We start from the raw sequence: 18,562 nt of genomic DNA, 5'->3' as shown, positions 1-18,562 counted from the left end.
TTTAAAATAGTATATGTGTCTAGACTTGTTTTTATAAGAAAGTGCGTGCATCGTGACCAATCTTATAAGAAATATTAATGATAAGAGATCTTTTTATAATTAATTATAAACTTATTGTTTTGTCAGCTTTTTTCGTGTAGATAAGATACGGAACTTTTAAATCGGTAGCCTTATAGCCGCCCATGCTGATCTTTGTTCAGATTCAAGTCAATATAATGTGAAACCGAGTTAAATAATTAATATCATTCTAGTGTCAGTGCAATCGACATAACTTGTTTCTGATATGAAAAACCACTTAACAATATTAAAGAATTTTTCAATCAAAGGTAACAATCGAGAGGTGATTCATTCGGATAAACTAATTAATTTGTAGTTATAACTTGTAACACGAGTTCCCAGACTTGGTAGTCATAATTCCCTAAGAATGTGGCGTTCTTAACGTAAAGTTTTTTAAAGCCTTTTGTGGCTCTAAAATGTCTTTCCGTGTTATTCCTGTATTGACAATATTATAATGCGGTACCTTAATATGTAACGCGTATCATAATTGGACATAGACTCCGGCCTCTACTTTTCTCTGGTCTAGTCGGTATAAGCTTGTATTGAAGTGTTTTCCTGCATTGAAATTCTTGGGTGCGGTACCTTAATGTGTAACGTATAATCTAACAGCAGACTCCGGTCTCTTCTCTCGTCTAGTCGTCGAGGACTCCGTAGTCGTACGTTCTGGATGAACAATATTTGGAATTTGGATGCGGTACCTTAAGTGTAACGCATATAATCTGACAGTAGGTCTGGTCACTTCTCTCTTCTAGTCGTTGATCCTGTACGTTTTGGGTCGTCAGGCGAGGTGAGAGAGATCGTCGAGCTCGGGCGGCGGCTGCGGCCCGCCCGCGCCCCCCGCACCCCCCGCGCCGCCCCGCGAGAACACAGGCTTCGCCACCACCGACACCGGCGCCTGCGCACACACACATACGTAAACACGTGTTAAATAAAATATTTATTTATTTATTCATAAAATATAGCGAAATAAAAATGAGTATGACGACGTCGTTATTTTCAGGGTTGCAGAAAATTTACAGTTTTTTCGCACTGGCAGTTGGCAGTTGACGAATCACAACGAATTACAATATTGGAATCACGGTGAACATTACATAATAAACACTCAAGCACAAAATTAGTATTTCAGCAGCAACGACGATGACAGTTAAAACTAAACGAGTGTTTGAACGTCGTCGTCGCCGTCAAATAGTACTACCATCTACCATCGCAATCAAATACATTCTACAACTACATCATTATTTTGTGCTCCAACACAAAACTGTGAATTCGCATCGGATCGAAATGTCATTTTTAGTATGAGTTTTGTCGCAGATTTTTGTGATGCGCATTCGCAGTTTTTGTGGGAGCCGTTTATCCTGTGATACTTGTAGACGAAACCCCTGATTTGATATCTCGGAAAAATCAGACGAAACCGTCTCAATAATTGATAAATTTCGTTTTAAACTAATTTAAACATTTTAAACTAATGTGTTACTTATGTGGTCATTAACCAACCAATACAATTACAAACCAATAAAACCATAACTCATAGAAAACACGTTACCTGGCTGACGCCGGCGGAGGTAGCGGGCGCCGCGGCGGTGGGGGCGGGGCCGGGGGCGGAGCTCGGCGGGTGTACGCCCACCACCACCAGCTTCTGCGGCGCGGCCGGCCCGCTCGTCACCACCACCGACTACAACACACCACCCCCACATACACTACCACACCATGTCTATGCAATATGCATTCACATTCTATTTTCACACCGACTACCTAAGTTTTGTTTTATACGTTTGAACTGCATAAACGCAATGTAAAAAGGCGAAATGTCAACATTTTAACTTTTTATATTATATTCAGATTTCAGACCATGACCTGGAAAGTTCATGTTCATAGTGGTAACTTGAAATTCGGTTACTAGAAAACGTGCAATACATAAAATAAATAATTTGATACAAACATTTAATATAATATACTTTTTATTCAATGGCGGAAGTCAAGGTCTTGATCGATTGTAGAGAATGCTTTTTACCACTTCTGTGGTCAACAATAATGCATTCAACGTTAAGGACGATATCACATTTTTTCACAAATATCAGCGATTTTCAGTTACAATTTTAAAGAATTAGGAGTCACACTGCGAAGATATTTTGGTTTCAAATGAAAGATGATATATATTCATCTCCACGTCTATACTATACATTGTTTATAGCCGCATACAAAATTTTCACATAAATACGTTTTAACCATCACAATAATCGCAAAAGATTAAAAAAATGGGGTTTGATTAGGTACCTTTTATAGCTAAATACACTGAACTAAGGAAAATAAATATTACAAAAAAATTGTTGTTTAATTAGTCCCCTGTATGAATAGCTAAATATCCATACTAATATTATAAATGCGAAAGTGTGTCTGTCTGTCTGTCTGTTACCTCTTCACGCCCGAACCGCTGAACCGATTTGTCTGAAATTTGGTATGGAGATACTTTGAGTCCCGGGAAAGGACATAGGATACTTTTTATTCCGGAAAAATGTACGGTTCCCGCGCGTTAAACGAATTTTGGCGCAACGGAGTTGCGGGCATCATCTAGTTTTATATAAAAATAAATAAGAAACGCTCTCAAATTTCTTCATACATTTTCGCCTTATCAAGAACGCGGCGAGCGTCGTAACCGCCACTGTACAAGGCGCGCTGATATTGAATGTTATTTTAATGTCCTTATATATATATAATAGACCTGCTAATTTTTGTAATAATTTTTGTGATAGCGTCCTTAAGAAACCAATTTTAAAAAAATCTCTTCTATTTACTGGACGTATTCGAATTTGTAAATTGGTTTAATTTGATCACAAACAGATAAATCTCTTCTCACATTCAACTTTACCCTTTAGTGCCAAGATTATCACAAATATAACATGTTTTAAAAAAATATCTTTAAAGTGTTTTAATATTATTACTAGATGACGCCCGCAACTCCGTTGCGCCAAAATTCGTTTATCGCGTGGGAACCGTACATTTTACCGGGATAAAAAGTATCCTATGTCCTTTCCCGGGACTCAAAATATCTCCATGCCAAATTTCAGTAACATCGATTCAGCGGTTTGGGCGTAAAGAGGTAACAGACAGACAGACAGACAGACAGACACACTTTCGCATTTATAATATTAGTATGGAAGTATGGATGTGTGCACAATAAAGAATATTTATCTTATCAGTTTTTTTTTATGAAATAAGAGGGCAAACGAGCAAACGGGTCACCTGATGGAAAGCAACTTCCGTCGCCCATGGACACTCGCAGCATCAGAAGAGCTGCAAGTGCGTTGCCGGCCTTAAGTTATCACACATACCAACGTAAATACCAATTCTTACATAATCATTTATCCAGTTAAATAATTTAAATACATAATATGACTAACAACCACTACCATGCACAATCACTACTCGACAGCTTGCGATTTTTTACTTCAACTTCTACAAGTGATGCATTTTTCTAAAACGTTAAATAGAATCGCTTACCTGCACATTTTGACTGCGCACTATGGTCGGCTGCGAGCTGTGCACGACAATGTGACCAGCGCTGCTCGCTGCCTGAGTCTATGCAACAATTCAAAACAAATTATTTTAACAACATCATCATAAAGGTGATCGCACATTTATCAGCACGCACGCGCCGTACGCGCCGAAATTTAGAATTCGTTGCATGAAATGATGTGAAACGTCGCACACTCGTCCGCACCGTACGCGCCGCATTTTGCGTACTATGCGGTGCGTTGGACGCGTACGCATGTGGCACCGGATTCACGACGTTTTGGGCCCTGGCCAGTATACAGCATGACTGAAGAGACATGTTCAATACTCGAGGACGTGATATTTGGCTATAATATTTGTTGAAAAAAATAATATCAATTATTGATCACTGAGTAAATGTAGCTTAAAGTTAAATATTTACCCAACGGCCAACGCATGGACACTGCGCGCGGTAGCGATAGCCGCAGAGTAATTTACTAAGTGTCCATGATTCATTTATTTAAAGGGAAATTTGGTCAAAAATTAAGTTCTTACCTAATTTTATTACATAATAGGGATGATGACAAGGTCAAAGATTAGCGAATTTTGTTAATAAAATTAAGAAATCACGGTAAAACATAAGTGTTCCCAAAATTTTAGCTCGATAGCATTTGTATTTTTTTTGTTATGCGCCTTCAAAGTTGAATAATCAAGACGATTTTTTTTTCAATTATATTTCTTAATATTTGTATACCATTCGATAACTTATACAATTAAAAGCAACTTTTGTTATAAACCACTTTCATAAACGCAATATTTAATATACCTATCAAACAAAGTTCTCTCCCGATGCGTACAAGCTACGAAAGAGTGACGTCAGTCTTTCGTAGCACTTTGTATGGAGCGTTTCGAGCAGGTCTATTTTATGAGATGTTTGAATTGTCATATTATCTTGTGAATTTTTAAGCTATCAGAGTCATTCTTTCAGCGATGTTTCTATTTTTTAAGGGTCGTTCAATTACCAATGAAAAAAAACTCACGGCTATCCCGTCGCACAAACAATGGTCGCCGTCAGTCTCGAGTATTAATAATTACAGGGGTTGGTGATAGAAAGTAAAAACAAAAGATGTCGTCCAAAAATTCAAAAAAAAAAATTAAGGATGAACAACCCTTATTACTTAGGGGTATGAAAAATAGATGTTGGCCGATTCTCAGACCTACTCAATATGCTCACAAAACTTCATGAGAATCGGTCAAGCCGTTTCGGAGGAGTGCGGGAACGAACATTGTGACACGAGAATTTTATATATTTAAAGATAATAATTATTACAATGTGTGAGCGTCCGTGGCCTAATGGGTAGACCTTCCGTTCGCACTCCTAGAGGGTGCAGGTTCGAACCCGGGTGGAGGCGTGTACCTATGAGACATTTTCTGATCTCAAGTACATAATACGGACGCTCGTACGGCGAAGGAAAACATCGTGAGGAAACCCGCACACAGTTGGTCCCAGACGTATCGACTAGTTCTTTCCTCTGGACTAGGCCGACTATGATGCGAGAATGCCGTATGCGCTCGGGCAACCATACGGACATTTAAAAATCTTGTCCCAGGCACTACAGTATTTGAGGAGTGGTTACTTCGCTCTGAAAAATACTGTATAGATCATCCACAACGGATGTAAAAGCCTAGTTTTTTTTTTTATTACAATGTAAACGGATTAAGAGTTTAGTAATTACCTGCGGTGTTTTCTGTTGCGAGACGATGACGAACTTTTGCGGCGGCGGCGTGGTCGGCGCCGGCGACTGCGGCGCGCCCGATATCACCATGCTGCGCTGCGCCACCGATTCTGTGAAAACAGAACGCGTATTATTTTTAACAAATATTAATGCAGTATTTTTACACCGCCTTCCATGGTAATTTCTTAGGCCGTTTGTCCATCGCCGCCGTCACCGGAATGTCACGGACAAAAATTCAAATAAAATGCCAACAATCACATTTATTGGTTTCATTTTGCTCAACGTCACTAGTCACTACTAACCACGGCGGCATGGATCGCTTGGCCAACGTCGGTAGAAATAAAACTAGGCCATAAAGAGGCATTTTATTTGAGTCTTTGTCGGGAACGTCCCGGCGACGTCCCAGTGATGGCAGCCGTGGTGGCCAAAACCATTGATCGACGGGTACCAGACACGGAACACTGAAAACTTTTCCACCAGCTTTGGCTCGCCCAGCAAGGCGCTGAAACTTTAAGGTTGGGTGCACCAACTTACTTTAGCTATTACTGTAACTTTAGCTATAACTACAATGCAAAATGTCAAATCTTTGGTTAAAGTAAAAAATGGACGCCATATTTAACCATAACCTTGAGCTCGACAAGGCTTTAAATGAACGTGGCGAAAAAAGGAACTAACGCTGTCATCATACAAAAACGCCATTTTGACAGTTCTCCTTTACCAGCAGCGCCCCCGCCCACGTTCATTTCCAGACTTGTCGGACCAGCTGTCATCTGTCAAATTCTGTGGTCAAAGTTAAGGTTAAAGTTAGCCTTAACTATAACCATAACTTTGACCATAACTTTAACATTAACCACGCCTCTGGTGCAACCCACCCTAAGCCATAGCTCGTAAAGGTTTCATTCAATTTATGACAACTTCATACTGATGTTATAATAATTATTGTATGTCTGATGTCACTCTCGTGAATTCTTCCAGCTTAAATTTCACTATACACACAATATTTAACAGAGTTTCAAAATGATATTTAACCTTATGTACAAGTTTACACGAAAAAAAATACATACATAACAAAACTGCACATGATAAACTCACCTACAATCTTGGTGGCGGGGGCGGGGGGCGTGGCGGGCACGAGGGGCGGGGCGCACGTGACGACGGCGACGGCTCCGCCCCCCGCGCCGCCGCCCGCCGGCGACGCGCGCTGCTTGCTCACCAGCTGCTGCAGACCCGGACCCAGGTAGCCGTAGTCCCGCCTGCACAATTCGTTCATTTATTGTTACAATATGATACCTGTCGGCGCGTCTACATCGGCCGAATGTACCCGAGCGGACCTCTTCGGGCGTCGTTGGCTGCGCGTGCGCATCGCGGATCGCCGCCACCGCGGCCCGCGCGTTCCCGCCGCTCGCCACTTCACCTTCAAACCTTGTACGCGTCGCACATGGGCATTCTTTTGTACCTTTAATTACGAATATAATAATTGTTATACAGTCCATTGCGTTTCTATCAAGTCAACCTCATCAGAGCCTTATCAAACTGGTCCTCTCGCGGAAAAGTACTTGCCCCGTCGTAATTTTTTTCGTCTTCGAAAACCAACGTCACGGCCGCCGTTTGGAATTTGAACGTGGCCAGGAAGACAAAGAACAAAGGAGTCGTCCCCGTGGCAGCGTGTTCGCAACATTGGAAGGAGCTGAAGTCATTTTCTGGGAGTATATTTGCATATTTGAGTGAGTCATATCCAATTATTATCCATTTCCTTTCCCTAATTTCAAAACAGAGGTGATTTAAAATACTTTTTTCGTTAATTTTCTTTTCTAATTCACCAATCTCGCATAAAACTATTCTTATTAGAATTGGTACTAAAAACAAGCTTGCATTAATGAACTTGAACTTGAAATAGTAAACAGCTGCGTCGTTATCTTATCTGATCAGAGATAACGATTTATTGCACAGCTGCATTCAATAACTTGTTTTTACGTTTACAATTATTCATTTGTAATAACTAACTATTGTATAATTTGCTATTTGCGATTATTATTGGTGGATAATTTTGATATTTGTAATTTTGTGAGCGCACGTCGTCATTTTTGCGAGTCATTGGCACTACAAAATGGCGGACATGAAAATTTTAATAAAGAAGCGTAGTTCCATTAAATCTAAGGTTACTATTTTTAGCAACTATTTAAATTTAATTAAAAGTAGTGACCATTTATCTGAGTTGCAACGATTAGACCTGCAGGAACGTTTTAATAAATTCGAAACCTTACATGCGGACTTCGATGAATTTCAGACGAACATCGAGATGCTTTCCGAAGAAGCTGACAGTGCCGCATCCTTAGTGGAACGTGAGGACTTCGACCGCCAGTTCTTCAGCCTGGTGGCACTCACGCGCAGCCTGCTCGGTTCTTCGGTGTCCAATGGTTCGGAGGCGGGCTTCAGAGATGCTGACTCAGGTGCACATGTTTCCAATTCCTTTGTTCGTTTGCCAAAAATTGATTTGCCTCATTTCGACGGAAATTACCAGTACTGGCTCGAGTTTAGAGACACTTTCGTGTCTTTAATCCATGAAAACGATTGCATTAATGACATAAACAAGTTTCACTACCTACGCGCCTCTCTTCAAGGTAATGCCGCTTTACTAATTAAAAATATCGATTTTAAAAAGGACAATTACAAAATAGCTTGGGACTTGTTGTGTGAGCGGTACAATAACAATCGTTTACTTGTGAACAACCATTTGCAGGCTTTATTTGATGTCGAACCTATCAGAGGAGAATCTAGTGCCAGCATTAGGAATGTCGTAGATGTCACAAACAGAAATATACGTGCTCTCACAAATTTAAAACAGCCAACGAAATATTGGGACGCAATAGTTATTTTTATTTTAGTTAAAAAATTAGATTTAACAACCAGCCGTGACTGGGAGGAGTATAGAAACAATAGTATTTCAGGTGATCCAACTTTAACTCAATTTTGTTCATTTTTAAATAGAAAAGCTGACTGGTTAGAATCTGTTGAGAGTAACAATACTTTAAATTCATCAAATAATAAAATAATTGTAGCTTTAAATAATAGTCACCTGTCAAATAATTCTAATACTTCTAAATTAAATAAATTTAATAGTAATATTAAAAAACAAAATAAAATTAATAATAAATGTCCTCTCTGCTCCCAGGTACATACTTTGTACAAATGCGAATCTTTTCGAGCTTTAGCTATTGAAAATCGCATACAAAAAGCTAAAGACTTTGATCTTTGCCTTAACTGCTTAAGGCCAGGACACTCTTCTAAGCAGTGCAAATTTTCTCATTGCCGATATTGCAAATTGAAGCACAATACACTCTTGCATATAGAATCTAGCGATAAACCACTTTGCAATCCATTGCCTACTGCCAATCATTCTATATCGCCTTCTTCATCGCAATCTTCTAATGTTGTGCTTTCCGCTAATTCCATGCAGCTTGCTACATCTTCGCTTGTTTACCTGTCCACAGCTTTGGTGAACGTGACCAGTGCGACGGGTAAGAAGTACACAGCACGGCTACTGCTGGACAACGGTAGTACGGCGAATTTTGTTACGCAGAGCTTCGTCGAGAAGCTGGGTTTGTCTCTGCGCGGTACGAGCACCAAGGTAACGGGTATTAGCAATCATATATCCACTAGTACACAGTCTTGTCACCTCACAATAGAGTCATTATGCTGTTCGTTTACTGTGGAGATCGAGTGCCATGTTTTGCCTGAAATCACTAAGGTCCTACCGTCATCATTTGTGCCCATCACTCACGTCCCTATTCCTTCAGGACTTGCATTAGCGGACCCGAACTTCAACGTTCCGTCGGTCGTAGACGTCCTGGTAGGGGCTGAGGTATTCTGGAGTGTCATAGGTAGCAATAAAATAGGCTTAGGGAAAAATTTACCTACATTGTACGAAACTAAATTCGGATGGCTTGTATCTGGAAGTATTTCGCATAAGTCTAATAATTTTCCCACTATTTCTTCTCATTTTTGCCATCATTCCAGTGTCACTCCCGACTTAACAAAATTTTGGGAGCTTGACAGCATAGCACCAAAATATTCTCACTCTCTTGAAGAGAGAATGTGTGAACAACATTTTGCACAAACCACCTATCGTGATACTGACGGTGGTTTCGTGGTAAAATTGCCTTTGAAAGGGGATCCAAGCTCTCTAGGACAGTCATATTTAACTGCTAGGAACAGATTTTTATCCCTAGAGAGAAGATTTAAGCGAGACCCTGAATTTCAAATTGAATATTATAATTTTATGAGGGAATACGAGCGTTTAGGTCATATGACATTAAATACAACTAATTCGCCACCTGATATTGCTAACTATTACATTCCACATCATGGAGTAATACGTGATTCTAGCACCACTACCAAACTACGCGTTGTCTTCGACGCATCAGCCCCTACTAGTACGGGAGTGTCACTTAACGACATTCAGATGGTCGGTCCGGTAGTGCAAGACGATCTGTTAGGTATACTAATACGTTTTCGTCAATATAGGTATGTGGTTTCAGGCGACGTAGCGAAAATGTACCGTTCTATATATTTATGTCCAGACCAACGATTCCTTCAGAATATTGTTTTTCGGTTCGATCCCACAGACATCCCTTAAAACCTACACTTTAAATACAGTTACCTACGGTACTGCGTCTGCTCCCTATCTTGCTACCAAATGTTTAGTGAGTTTGGCTGATAACATTGAGGATGGTCGTGTTCAATTTGCTATACGACGTTCTTTTTATGTAGATGACTATCTTAATGGGGGGAGCACCATACCAGAAACTGTTGAGGTTACAAACAGGGTTAAGTCTACGCTTGCTTCCGCTAATTTTAATTTACGAAAGTGGCGATCGAATTCCTTAGAAATTTTAAATCAAATAACTTGTAATGAATCGGAAACTACCGATGATAATTTGTTTTTCTCAGATCAAAATCTAAATGATAATCAGTCTAAAACTTTAGGTCTAAACTGGGTTTGTAGCACCGATGTTTTAACGTTTTCCATTAACATTATACCTACACAAAAGGTTACGAAACGGCACATCCTTTCTGTTATCGGCCAGATTTTCGACCCTCTGGGCCTCATTGGTCCGTGCGTTGTCGAAGCAAAAATTTTAATGCAGAGACTCTGGCTAGACAAGTACGACTGGGACGACGCTGTATCGGATGAGGTACGTAACGCTTGGCTAACCTTTGAAAATAGTATCACAGCTCTAAACGAATTGAAAATTCCCCGTTGGGTACTGCATGAAAGCTCTACCGCACACGAAGTTCATGTTTTTACTGATGCTTCCGAGAAGGCATATGGCGCTTGCGTATATATTCGATCCTCCAATAATGTAGGAGATACTAGTGTACAGCTCCTACTCTCCAAAAATCGTGTAGCGCCTATTAAGCCTACGACCATCCCGAGACTTGAACTTTGTGGAGCTCTATTGGGGGCAAGACTGTGTACTAAAGTCCAAGAATCGCTCACCATACCCATTCATAAATACAGATTCTGGTGTGACTCTACCATTGTGTTAAGTTGGCTCTCTACTCCATCTAATCTGTTAAAACCTTTTGTTAAAAATAGAGTCAACGAAATACAAGAGAGCACACATGGTCATACCTGGAGCTACGTACCGTCAAAGGACAACCCAGCAGATCTTGTTTCACGTGGTTTGAATGCAACCTCTCTTAAAGATACCAATTGGTTTTCTGGACCTTCGTTTCTCTCGCTTGACGAAAGTCTATGGCCTAAAATGCCAAACTCAGAGAAACATGATCTACCGGATGTAGAGATTCATTTAGATAATCATCTTAGTAACCTTTCATATCATATTCATCATTCAGGCACATCCATTCATTCATCAATCATTCATGATTTATTATTAAAATATTCTAACCTAGATAAAATTCAAAGAATATTTACATATGTACAAAGGTTTATTAACAACCTAAAAAATAAAACTAAATTGTGTGGCAATCTTTCTGTTTCAGAGTTAGAAAATTCATTGAAAACAATTATACATTTCTCACAGCTCGACATGTTTCCTGAGGAGTATAAACTTCTAAAGGATAGTCAAAAATTGCCACGCAAAAGTAGATTGCTTCCGTTGACACCCTTCGTAGATGAGGATGACCTCATCCGCGTGGGCGGAAGGCTTTGTAATTCTTTTTACGATTTTAATGTTAGGCATCCTATTATTTTATGTAGTAAGCACATTCTTACTAAGCTTATTTTTCATATGCAACATTTAAAGCTTGCACATGCTGGTCCACAACTGTTACTGTCACACATTCGACAGTCATATTGGCCGCTAGGTGGTAGAAACTTGTCGCGATCTACAGTAAATAAATGTCTTAAATGTTATAGACATAAAGCTCAAAATGTACAGCCTATTATGGGTCAATTGCCTTCGTTACGAACTAATTTAGAATACCCTTTTTTAAATAGTTATGTTGACTTCGCTGGTCCAGTATTGGTTGCCGATCGAAAGGGTCGTGGCTGCAAGCTTACAAAAAGTTACATGTGCATCTTTGTCTGTGCAGCTGTAAAGGCGGTTCATCTGGAGCTCGTTTCCGACCTCACTACTGAGGCGTATATGGCAGCCTTAAATCGGTTCGTGGCGCGTCGAGGCAAGCCCCAAAGCATCACGTCCGATAACGGGACTAACTTCGTAGGCGCGTGTAACGAGATTTATAAATTTATAAATTCCTCAAATGTTGCATCTGAAATGGCGCAGGAGGGAATAGAGTTTATTTTTACACCTGCATACAGCCCACATTTTAATTCACTTGCTGAGGCTGCTGTGAAGTCTACAAAAAAACACTTAAAAAGACTTCTTAACCAAACTCATTTCACCTTTGAAGAACTGGCTACATGTCTCACTCATATTGAGGCTGTATTGAACTCACGCCCTCTTACACCTCTTTCCTCAGACCCTAAGGATTTTTGTGTATTAACACCTGCCCACTTCCTAATTGGTAGACCACTCTTATGTGTGCCTTGCTCCCAGGTGACTGACGCCAACATCTCTCGATTGGACCGCTGGAAGAGAGTCCAGCACATCAGAACACATTTCTGGGGCCGATTTCACAATGAGTATACTTCTCTGCTGCAGGTGAAAACAAAATGGTTTGCTTCCAGAGGGGAATTGAAACCAGGGTCCTTGGTCCTCATCAAAGACAAGATGGCGCCACCTCTGCTCTGGTCCCTGGGCCGGGTCATCAAGACCTACCCGGGCGTTGACGGTGTCACGAGGGTCGCAGAGTTGAAGACCAGGAAGGGCACTATCCGTCGCGCCTTCAACTCTATCTGTCCGCTCCCAATAGATTGAAGACCTGGACGCTTCAACCCGGGGAGGATGTCGGCGCGTCTACATCGGCCGAATGTACCCGAGCGGACCTCTTCGGGCGTCGTTGGCTGCGCGTGCGCATCGCGGATCGCCGCCACCGCGGCCCGCGCGTTCCCGCCGCTCGCCACTTCACCTTCAAACCTTGTACGCGTCGCACACGGGCATTCTTTTGTACTATTTAATTACGAATATAATAATTGTTATACAGTCCATTGCGTTTCTATCAAGTCAACCTCATCAGAGCCTTATCAATACCAAGAAGAGTATTTTCTGTAGACAAATATTTTATATTTATTGCCGCATCATGTCGAAGATGCGTGTAAATACGAATGAATGCTAGGTCATTTACAATACTGATATATTTTTTAATAGTAATGCAATCCCCTATCACCCATAAAAACATCTAAACCATGCATCTATTCTTTTCTACTGTCTATGTCACATAAGTTGTCGGTTTGCTACATCAAATGTTTAAAAAAGTCATTTAACCCATCAATCCCCAAGCGGTAGCCGGCTGCCGCATAACAATCTATCTATACTAATATTATAATTCTGCAGAGTTTGTTTGTTTGTTTGAACGCGCTAATCTCAGGAACTACTGGTTCGATTTGAAAAATTATTTCGTTGTTAGATGGCTCATTTATTGAGGAAGACTACAGACTATAAATTATCACTCTAAGAATAATAGAAGCGCAGAAACATAGGAAAACGGGAAAAAAACGGGGAAAATTATTTGAAGGCGCTTATCTCGCGAACTACTGGATGAATTTTTAAGTTATTTGGCACAGGTATAGAGTAGACCATGACGTGAAGAAACGTAGGCTATTTTTTGCGAGAAAATGTACGGTTTCCGTAAAATTTCTCATTTGTGCGGGCGAGGCCGCGTGGAACGTCTAGTTAGCTAATATTTTCTTGTTGACGGTTCAGTAAAAAAAATATTGTTGACCTATTGTTGTTGTTGATAAATATTAACCTCCCTCGCGCATATGCATGGATACTCGTATATACATATAAAATAGAGTACAACCTTGCCTATAGATCCTTCAAGAGAGAGATCACTCGGGCAAAGAAACAGCACGTCAATAGTATTGGTGAGAGACTCGAGTGGCTTCCTTCGGGAACCCGTAAATTCTGGTCTCTGGCCTAAGCTATTGAAGGATATTTCTGAAAGCCATCCTACCATCCCTACAAGTAGGAAATGGGTCGTTGGCCCACGAAACAAAATACAAAGACGTAAAACGTCAAACTCGACCCCTGATGACCTTGGGATAAAAACCGCCGACCATACCACAATGCAGGGGCATCATGTCGGATATTAGGTTACATCAGCGCTCAAAGTGAATAGCTCGGCATGTCCTTGATATCCAAAAGTCGAGTGGGCCTGACGGAATCACTCCATCCCTCCTATTGTGTTGAAAAAGTGTGCTTTAGAGTTGGCTCCGGTCTTAACATGTCGTTTTCAGTTCTCCTACTCTTCTGCCATTATCCCGGCTTCTTAGATGATAGCCTTAAGTGTACCCGATCCCCAAAAAAGGTAACCGCTCAAATCCTTCCAACTACAGACCAATTTCTAAAGCTTCCGTCTTCTCGAAGACAATGGTATCCATTATCAGCTCTTTCGATACTTGGGCGGCCAGACATTACTAAGCGACAAACACGACAAATAGTACGGGTTCCAAAAGGGTCGCTTGGCTGGTTATCTTTTGGCGTACCAAACTCATCGTTGGGCTCAGGTGATTGTGTGGAGAGGAGAAGCATTGGCTGTTAGTTTGGATATTGCGAAGGCCTTTGATCGGGTTTGGCTTAAAGCGCTGCTATCAAAGCTTCCATCATAATAATATGGGCTTCCCGAGAATTTATGCAAATAGGTCACAAGTTTTTTGGCAGATCAATGACAAGCTACAGACCAACGGCATTTATTGCTATGCGGATGATAGTACAGGTGATGCCTTATCTACCGGCTTCCACCATATTTCTCGGTTAAATGTCATTGACAGTCGAAACGAACTTATATCTCAAATAGAGAATTCACAGGAGAAAGTCTCTGAATGGGGTAGATCCAGAGTCCAATTCAACCCCGCCAATTCTGCCCGTTCACAACTAAAAAGTCACCAATGGTCCTATATCCTCGTTTTCAGGGCACCTCTTTAACATTGAAATACTTGGCGTAAACATAACGAGCGAAGTCCAGTTCCAATGTCATCTAGAGGGTGATGCCAAGTTAGCCACGAAAAAACTTGGTGTTATTAACAGGCGAGACAGTGTTTCAGTCTGGACCAATGCCTGCAACTCTACAAGATGCAGGTTCGGCCTCATATGAAATACTGTTATCATCCCTGCGCAGGGACCCCAAAATACCAACTAATCCCTTTGGATCGTATCCAACGAAGGGCCGCTCGAATTGTTGACTGCCATAATGTTTCAAACAGGCTGAACCCCTTGGAATAACGCCGAGATGTAAATAGGTTCACTCTGCATCCTCAATCGGTTGTATCACGGGGAGTGCTCTGAGGAATTGTTCGGAATCATACCTCCTGCAACTTTTCGCCATCGTTCCACGTGAAAAATATACCATCCTCATAACTTTGATGAGTGGCAGTCTTCCACCGTACTTTTTTCGCGTAACTTTCTGCCGCGCGCTGTAAAATTTGGAATGCACTATCACCAGCAGTATTTCCAGACCATACGACCTGCAAACCTTTAAGAAGAGAGCGTATTCCCTCTTAAAAAGACCGGCGACTCACCAGCAGCTTTTCTGATATACCTTAAAATAGCTCTTCGAATAATCTTTAAGAAAACAGAAAAGACAAGAGAAATTACTAAAAGATAATAGAATAGCTGTGATTATTATATTCAAAGTTTCGCCATCTGCAATGAGGCGTTACTCATAGAAGTCGCTTGCATTTTTACACGAATAATCGTGCAAGAGTTATAACCCAAAGGAAAGTATAGACACGTGCGCCAGATTGTTTTAACACGTTTATTCTGGTGAACTCAAATAAACAAATAATCTGCAATAAGCGCATGTTTTATTATTAATGTGATATATGTTATTATTTTTTCCGTACAATAAATCCAAAAAAAAAACAAAAAAATTTACATAGGTGTATCATAGGCAATGCAAACGAAAAATCAAAAAAAAATTTTTTGGGTAAGAGCTCTTGCACGTTTATTCGTTGGGGCCATCGATATACACTGACTTGTAGTCATCAGGCAGGTCTGGCGGCTGGCGCAGCTGCCTCACGACTGGCGCCAGCACCTTGAGCAGCTGGTGCTTGAGGTTGCCGGCGGCGAGGCGGTCCGCGCCGCCGATGCCGTTCAGCGCCCCCTCCACGCGCTCGCCCAGCCACCGCACGCGCGGCAGGATGAATACCTGACAATATATCAATAAATAAGACGAATAGGAGCGAAGAAATAGAGGAAAATGTGGAAAAAACGGGGAAAATTATTTGAAAGGGCTAACTTGAACGCGCTAATCTCAAGAAACTACTGGTCCGATTTATTGAGGAAGGCTATAGGCTATATTTTATCACGCTAAGACTAATAGGAGAATGTGGAAAAAACGGGGGAAATTATTTGAAAGGGCTTATCTCGCGAAGTACTGGAGCAATTTTTATGTTGTTTGGCACAGATAAGAAGTAGACCACGTGAAGGATCATAGGCTATCGATTTTAATCATTTTTTTAGTGGCTGTATATTTTATACCCGTGCGACGCCAGGGCGGGTCGCTAGTATATCAATAAATTATCAATAAATGAATACTCTTTCATTTTAACAAACTTCATATAAATAAATATTGAATAATGGTAAACGGGCATCAATTTTGTTGTGCAATATCAGTTATATCACGTATTGTGCAATATTATTAACCGTCTAGGGTTAATATTAAATGCGTCCGCCTTTCGATCTTATTGTCAAATAAGTTGTTCAATAAATATTGTGTGTGATATTTATTGCGCAATAAAAAAGGTACTTATGTAAGTACTTTGATAGCATAAAATATGAACTGCACATAGATTGTTTATTATTCAATTTTTCAAAAACAAGCAATTATTATTGTGTTATATTTTCTTGTTAATAGATAATAATAATGCACAAAGTGTAAGGTTTTTGATATTAGTTTATCTGTTCACTAGCGTTTAAGACTGTCTAATAAAATAAAACCGATTGGCTAAAGAAAATTTAAAATATGCAATCAACAACACTGTTGAGTAGATAAATTCTTGTAAAAAAAGTCAGTAACTGGCATACACCAATAATAATAATTGAAAACTGCTTGTATCATTGAGGAAATTCATTCCTAGGCAGTTGGCAGACCTACGTCCAACCTACGTCCTTTGGTCGGAATATGGTGTCTATATATATATATATATATATATATATATATATATATATATATATATATTTAAATCGCCGAAGACTTGTTGCGTCTTTTCAAAGTCGAACCCTATGGCGTCTACCATTTCCAATGACTTTTTAATTGTTATTCGTGCGAATATAGTTACATTGCTGTCATGTGAATTCTATTGTCGACGAGAAATTTTGTTTACGTACGAAAATTAGATATTCAATTTGAAATAATTCTCGCTGGTTTTTTGCTTCCGTTCTCGATGGAAATCATGTGACACATTGTATATTTTTGTATTCGTTCCATGCATTTAATCGTTTTTCCTACATCCATTTAAATGTATGGTTATATTGATACCGTATATTGTACTATATTAATTCCATGCATTCTACTAATTAAATGACTCCTTACTATATTTGAGATTATATCGGTACCGTATATTATTTTTGTATGTACGCCATAAACTGTTGAGTTTGTTGCTTCCTCCTAACCTTATATGTTATATCGATACATACATAGGTACCTATATAATAGATCCCAATAAATTCATTGCGTGATGTGGTCTCTGTCTACCCCAATGAGGGACAGGAGTGACGATATGTATGTATAAATAGAGAATCATCCCTCTTTATGAAGTCGATTAAAATGAAATACTTATTTCTATAACTTGGAGTACATAACAGACATTAAAAACAAGTTATCCCTATATTACATAGATTAATTAAATTTTAAATTATAATTAGGTAAGTCCGCTAGGCTAACTAAAAAATATTAAGGATAATTATGATAGATATGATCATTTTATTTATTTATTTATTTATTTATAAATTCTTTATTTGCATTATAAACTATATAAAATAACAAAAACAACATTAGGCAAGGAACATAGCAAATAGGCGGCCTTACCGCTTTCAGCGGTTTCTTCCAGGCAACCAAAATATGGTGGCAGAAAATAATGTTAAAGTGCTAAACTTAAACAAAGAAAAAAAAATACACACATACATACATACATATACACACATATATACACATACACTAAATACAATATATTACACATAATAAAATAGCCAAATGAACTACACAAATTTACACAGATATAATAAGGTTAAAAAAGACATGTTGATATAATTACCTACATTACATTAAAAACCTACATTATAAAAAATAAAAGAACATTAAAATAATTGTACAAAAAACACCAAGAGTTTTACAAGGACTGAGCCTGATCTAGGTAGTGTGCTTTCAAACGTTTCTTAAAGATGTTAATTGATTCCGATTTTTTATAAAATCGGGCAAGGAATTCCAGAGACAAATAGCGGAGATGGTGAAAGAAGAATCGTAGAATGAAGTATTGTGAGAAGGAAACGCAAGAGTCAGTTTGTTTGCAGAGCGAAGTATAGGATTGTCATGACCGAGGAAATTGAATTTTACTTTGAGGTAGTTAGGAGTAGAAGGACTAAAAAGGATGTTGTACAGTAAGTGAAGTATGTGAGAGTTTCGACGCAACTTGATCGGGAGCCATTCGAGCTGAGATCGATAATTAGAAACATGGTCAAACTTTCGAAGGC

At 39.6% G+C, this 18,562-nt stretch overlaps 2 protein-coding genes across 6 annotated transcripts in view; one reads left to right on the top strand and one right to left on the bottom strand.

Annotated features, from left to right (window-relative positions):
* Positions 1 to 629: 629 nt before the first annotated feature.
* LOC121729509 (transcription initiation factor TFIID subunit 6-like) overlaps positions 630 to 18,562 on the bottom strand; it is a 37,702-nt gene continuing 19,769 nt past the window's right edge. Inside the window, exons 7-12 of one of the 2 annotated variants that reach the window (XM_042118040.1) lie at positions 15,847 to 16,019; positions 6,375 to 6,535; positions 5,283 to 5,392; positions 3,556 to 3,633; positions 1,601 to 1,729; positions 630 to 952 (exon numbers count right to left, since the gene is read on the bottom strand). In XM_042118040.1, the coding sequence (XP_041973974.1) occupies positions 836 to 952; positions 1,601 to 1,729; positions 3,556 to 3,633; positions 5,283 to 5,392; positions 6,375 to 6,535; positions 15,847 to 16,019 (768 nt within the window). In that variant the 3' untranslated portion in view covers positions 630 to 835. The remainder of the gene's footprint in view (positions 953 to 1,600; positions 1,730 to 3,555; positions 3,634 to 5,282; positions 5,393 to 6,374; positions 6,536 to 15,846; positions 16,020 to 18,562) is intronic. The other variant, XM_042118041.1, reaches the window with a different exon arrangement.
* Positions 6,580 to 12,869, top strand: LOC121729512. 4 transcript variants are annotated; one of them, XM_042118049.1, is made up of 5 exons: positions 6,580 to 7,006; positions 7,570 to 8,910; positions 11,289 to 11,456; positions 11,841 to 12,665; positions 12,715 to 12,869. In XM_042118049.1, exons 3-4 carry the CDS (start codon positions 11,336 to 11,338, stop codon positions 12,626 to 12,628), a joined length of 909 nt encoding a protein of 302 aa, XP_041973983.1. In that variant the 5' UTR covers positions 6,580 to 7,006; positions 7,570 to 8,910; positions 11,289 to 11,335; the 3' UTR covers positions 12,629 to 12,665; positions 12,715 to 12,869. The 4 variants fall into 4 exon arrangements, with proteins under 4 accessions (XP_041973983.1, XP_041973981.1, XP_041973980.1 ...); XM_042118047.1 differs by lacking the exon at positions 11,289 to 11,456 and having other exon boundaries at positions 6,580 to 7,440; positions 7,570 to 7,732; positions 12,715 to 12,868; XM_042118046.1 differs by having other exon boundaries at positions 11,289 to 12,665; positions 12,715 to 12,858.

This window comes from Aricia agestis, chromosome 8, assembly GCF_905147365.1.
Source record: "Aricia agestis chromosome 8, ilAriAges1.1, whole genome shotgun sequence".
Taxonomy (NCBI): domain Eukaryota; kingdom Metazoa; phylum Arthropoda; class Insecta; order Lepidoptera; family Lycaenidae; genus Aricia; species Aricia agestis.
This window is presented reverse-complemented; position numbering and strand designations above follow the sequence as displayed.

Coding starts and splice junctions, on each gene's coding strand:
- LOC121729512 (XM_042118045.1), top strand. CDS start 7,390: ATGGCGGACATGAAAATTTTAATAAAGAAGCGTAGTTCCATTAAATCT. Junction 7,441..7,569: donor GTAGTTCCATTAAATCTAAG/GTTACTATTTTT, acceptor GATGAATTTCAG/ACGAACATCGAGATGCTTTC.